The sequence below is a fragment of the Xyrauchen texanus genome, chromosome 20 (genome assembly GCF_025860055.1).
Source record: "Xyrauchen texanus isolate HMW12.3.18 chromosome 20, RBS_HiC_50CHRs, whole genome shotgun sequence".
NCBI classification, from domain to species: domain Eukaryota; kingdom Metazoa; phylum Chordata; class Actinopteri; order Cypriniformes; family Catostomidae; genus Xyrauchen; species Xyrauchen texanus.
Genome location: NC_068295.1, coordinates 12,324,242 through 12,329,869, shown reverse-complemented (window position 1 = coordinate 12,329,869; position 5,628 = coordinate 12,324,242). Strand labels below are relative to the sequence as shown.

The 5,628-nt window shown below is 38.4% G+C and overlaps 1 protein-coding gene across 1 annotated transcript; it reads right to left on the bottom strand.

Annotated features, from left to right (window-relative positions):
* Window positions 1-676: 676 nt before the first annotated feature.
* On the bottom strand, window positions 677-5,628 carry srd5a2b (steroid-5-alpha-reductase, alpha polypeptide 2b). The gene is given in 5 exon segments (XM_052151608.1): window positions 677-1,285; window positions 1,477-1,639; window positions 3,053-3,120; window positions 3,840-4,025; window positions 5,340-5,628. Coding segments are annotated over 5 exon segments (759 nt in total). The 5' UTR covers window positions 5,615-5,628; the 3' UTR covers window positions 677-1,218.

Sequence of the window (5,628 nt, the reverse complement as noted above, 5' to 3'; positions counted from 1 at the left end):
TTTAGCTTTGAATGAAGATCTAAGCTGGTACCCCAAAGGTTGTATGTTCAAACATTGCACAGCAACCTAATCATTGCCATTGTGCCCTTGTGCAAGGCACTTATCCCCAGGTTGCTCTTGAGATTGTTTCTTTGAAATAAGTGAACAGGAAAAGGATATACAGTTCTACTTTTGGGCATTTTTATGCTCCAAAATGCACAGACAAACAGCATTAACAATGTCCATTAGACTCCAGTGGTTAAATTAATGACTTATTAAGTGATACGATTGCTTTTGGTGTGAAAAATATTGAAGTACTTTTAACTATAAATCCTCGCGTCCGGTAAGCAGCAGTGTTTGCGTTCATGAGAGGGCTGAGGTCATGCAGTCTTTCCAGCGATGGCATGACAACATTCCATTCATTGCAGCAGATGATCTCTACCTCTGTTGGCATTGCCTACATGTGCACCACCACATCTTCTGAGCTCTCTGTCTCTCTTGTGCTGCTGTTGCTGCAGCCTCCTTCATCTCCACATTATAGCCCAGTATTGTTATTCAGATGGGCTCCTGCAAATTATATTAGGTGATAATTTGCATTTGACAAGCTACCCAAAGCCACTGATCATTGTGAAATTAGTATTTTTGAAGATGGATGATTGACAACATTTTACAAAAGCATTTTATTTCACCATTCTTTTCATTATAGTCTCTATTCCCTTTGACAAAAATCATACTAGTGTGGTATTGTACAGTTTTTCTGTGGACCATTAAAATAAAATAAAAAACAGAGTGCAATAAAGTAGCCTTTTGTTTTTCCACCAAAAAAATAAACAATTGTCATTATTTACTCACCCTAATGTCATTGCAACCCTGTATGGCTAACTTTCCATGGAACACATTGCATTGAATGGTGACTGAGACTGATAATTCTGCACAACATTTCCTTTTGTGTTTTACGGAAGAGAGAAAGACATACAGGTTTTGAAGAATATACATTTTTGAGAAAACTAACCCTTTAGGTCTTGGGCACATGGGAAGGTCAAAAACTTTTACAAACAATCTGGTAACAGTTTCGAGACATACTGTAAATAGTCATATCTTTTCTACTGTATGAAAATCAGACAATAAAAACAAACCAAAAGTATAGGTGTACAGGGCAGGAATTGAGGAGTTTAATTATTTCCTTAGTTGTAATCTGTCAAAACGTGAAGTTAAATGCCATTTATCTGCTGTGGCTCTTCAGAAGATGAAGGGTATGAGAGATCTTCTTGATCTGGGGAAATCTTTGAACGTCTCATTATAGAACCTGGAAAACATTAAAGAAACCAAATGTCTTTCTCCAAGACTCATTTCATTGTGTGTTACAGCCTTATAGGCTACTCTCAAAACTCACTCTCTGAACCAATGATATACCTTGAACCAATGATATTGGCACAGATGAGCAGTTTGACATGTAAGTCATTTTTTAATCAATAAGATTTTTATTAGATTTTTTACCTGTGATTTGACCTGTGATAGGCTCTAGGGCCTATGAAGCAAATGGTGAAAAAAGCAAAAGAACATGTGGGTAAAGACCAGGTAGCAAGAGCGTAGCTCAACCACTCTACAATTTCTCCAAAGAAATTTGCTGCAGACACATACTCAAATAAGCCACCTGCAGTTAAACAAACACATAAATCAGTCCAGGGTTTATTCAGTGAAGCTAATTGCAGTTTACTTACACAGACTGAGATGTGAGTGTAACAGTAGCCAGCTGGTAGATAGCTGTGCAGTGTGTAAACCTCCCTCCCCTGTCCTCAAGCGGCACACTAGCAACTGACGCTAGAGGCAGCAGCCTTTAGCCTCCTCGTAAGCATGCCCACCTCCCATGCCGTAGATGCCGCTTCGAATCCCGCTCGGAGTGGTCAAGCAGGACCGGCTACAGTGGTGTCGTGACCCGGATGGGATCGAGGTTTAGAGGGGTGAGTGTAACGGTAGCCAGCTGGTAGATAGCTGTGTAGTTTGTAAACCTTATTCTCCTGGCCTCAAGATGTGCATTAGCGACTGATGCTAGAGGCTGTAGCCTTTAGCCTCCTTGTTAGCACACCCCCTCCCATGCCGCAGACACCGTTTCGAATCCCACTCAGAGTGGGTCGAGCAGGACCAGTTACATGAGAATTAAATGGATAGTTCACCCATAATTGAAAATTGTGTAATTTTCTCACCCTCATGTTGTTCAAAAACCATATAACCTTCTTTTTTCCATGGAACACTAAGACCCTTTTTCCAACTCGTATTCAGATGCAGTTCGGGTGATCCGATCACATGTGGTCAGCCCAAAATACAGGTCTAAACAGGGTCTTAATAGGTTCTGTGATAGAATCACAGAAATCACGAACGAATGTGGTCAAAATCACATGTGTCCACATTGCATTTTAGGTGTAAACGCTAATCCATTCTGTATGTGTCCCAGCAGCAATGAAAAGCAACCCCTCACCTGTCAATCAATTGTTTCGCTAAATCAAGAGTTTCAACTTTGCTGTTTACAAGTGGATTTTAAAGGAAATATCCGTTCAATTGGAAAATGTTAAAATGCGAATGCATACACAATCACAAGAGCTTCACGGATCTACTTTGATGTTACTGATATCAACACCGATGACAAGCATGTACACTAAGCTCCTTTAATACAGGTAATCAAATAAAAAAATAACGGATAATTTTGCTTGACATGTTGCATTTGTGCTTAGATTAAATTTCAGCCGCATCTGGGAGAAACAGCACGTTGTTTTTGTTTCGTGCTTTTTTGTCTTTTCTGATTTTGTTGTGCTTTAATATCATGCAGTAACACACTGACATAGTGATTGATGTATATGTATGTCATCATGAAACAGAGACCCTCCCCTCCAAATCCGAACACAAGTGGTCACATGAGACACATTTAAGTGACCAGGTGTAAACAGCAATGTGTCTCACCTGACCACATGTGATATGATCACCCGAGAAGCATCTTAATACCAGGTGGAAACGGGCCAAAAGGAGAGTCTCAGTCACTATTCACTTTCAATTGTGTAGAAAAAGATGCGATGAAAGTGAACAGTGACTGAGACCTCTCCTTTTGTGTTCTTCAGAAGAAAGTCCTAATGAACAAACAGAGGGAGAGTAATTGACAGACTTTTCATTTTGGGTGAACTATTTCCTTAAAAGGCTCTCATCAAAAAGGAAGTGAATAGGGACAATTTTTGGAGGATTTAAAGGAGATTATAAAGCACTTACATTAATTCTTCTATTAAAACTCAAGTATTAATTGAGCTGTAAAGTTGTTTAAATCATCATTTTAGGGTTTGTTGACATTACATCATCCTGGCAACGAAGTTGTAAAATTGGCTATAACTTTACACAGAAAATCTCCCTAAAATCATGTTAACATGCATTTTTTTTATGTCTTGTGGCTATACTTTTAAAACAGTGAGTATTTTAACGTTTACGGCTTTATTCACTTCCATTGTAAGTACCTCACTGGAACCCAGATTTTAGCGGTTTTTTTTATGAAAAGGAGGCACCAGTTAAAATTCATTTTTGTGGTAATCAATATTATGCCTCAAATGCTGTCATCTTAACTTGTATTGAACCCGGAATATCCTTTAATGCCTAATCTCACTCCACAGTCAACACAAATCAATATTTCACGCATATATTTATTTGGCAAATAGCGGTGTAATAATCAGGATAATGTGCAGTCAGCCGGTCATTGTCACAAAATAAACCCCTTCAGGGTGATACAAGTCCTAACCACCCTGTTCGGGTTGTGATAACGACCTGCTGACTGTATGTTAGCCCTTACATAATAAATTGTGTATAATTTGTTATATAATACTAATTCATTCAGTAATTGAGTTTTACCAGCTAATAAGCGACCATCAGAGATCCATGTGTTTTGATATGTAGCACAGTGCAGCAGATAGTGTGCCTGCAGGAAGCCATTAATAGAGCAAAACACCATCCCAGACAGCATAATGTTGAATGGAAATGGACGTCCTTTGGTCAACAGAGAGTAGATGCAGGTCCTGGAAATCAGGATGTAACAAATACGTACACTATTATTACCATATTGTTTGTGATAGGCCTATACATTGGATAAATTCCATTGGTCACATGGATAAATATGTAGCTTATTACCATACTTGCAAAACTAAGTATATGTGGCGACTTAATTTGAGGTATCTAATCAAATTAATTATCGTTGTATTAGATTCATGCTGAGTTTTTTGTATCAGTACCTGCTCTCAGATTTAGCCTGCCATGATTGAACACTCCATGATTGTAAGGGTTTAGTGATAACACCTGCTCACAAACCTGTTGTGCTTTGTCTAGATCACACTTCTGCTGAACTATTCATGCGCTTACATCTTCATTCACTGGGTTTTGGCCCTGTCATGTGTAATTACAGATCAGTCCTGCTTTAATTTGAACAAATCTCTGGTGTTGCATTTTCTTGGACTTGTGGTCAACACAGCATGAAAGTAATTAAAGTAGGAATGTGGAACATTCCAATCAGTATTTTGTCTTTAGATTTAGAGAACATTCCGGGTTCAATACAAGTTCAACTTATTGACAGCATTTGTGGTATAATGTTGATTACCACAAAATTTTTTGTCTCGTCCTTCCTTCAAAAGTAAAATTCGAGGTTACAGCGAGACACTTACAATAATGAGCCCAATTATTAGAGGGTTTAAAGACAGAAATGTGAAGCTTATAATTTAATAAAAGAACTTTGTAATATTTAAGCTGTGAAGTTGTTTAAATCCTAATTTTATTGTCATTTATAATTTAAGTGTTTGCTATGTTAAATCGTCATGGCAACAAAAATTTTAACATGCGTGTTGTTTATGTCTTGTGTATATATGTTTGAAACAGTATTTTAATGTGTCCGAATTGACCCCATTCACTCTCATTGTAGTGCCTCACTGTAACCCAGATTTTTTCTTTGTTCAAAGAAAAAGAGGGACAAGTCAAAATTAATTTAATATTAATCAACATTTTGTCACAAATGCTGTCGATTATGCTTAACTTGTATTGACATTTTCTCCTCATTTGTTGTGGGTAACACAAACACATCAATGTTTTGTGTAATTGCATAACTTGAGTTCAGTGCATACAAGCTAAACAAGGGATGGGTAGCATAAAGACTACAGGAACATACTCCAAAAATATATCAAAGTCAAATACAGAGTTGAAATTCAGGTGGTTATATGTATGCAATAATCTGTTCTGGTCATTCTATTCTAGTTCTCACTTATATATTGACAACTGTAAATTATTAATTCTTTTTTAGCCCAGCCAATGTTCTCCAACGTTTTCCCACCATGAACAGCACTTACCTTTGAAAGTAGTGCAGGCAGAATGTCCAGAGCATCAAGTGCTTCCCGATGCTGTGGTTCCCATCTGTGGTCAACAACAAAAGCAGGGGCAACAGCAGAGCAGGCAGCTCCTGGAGGAACCAGGCAAGCCTCGCGGGCACCATCACAGCACTGGTAGAGGTGTCCACATAACGGCCATAGGCATCATGAGACTTCATGAGGCAAATAAAGTGCATAACCCCACCCAGGATCATCCCCAAACTCAGGCCCTGCACCAGAAGGTCCTGACACTGCATAGAAGTCAGCTATA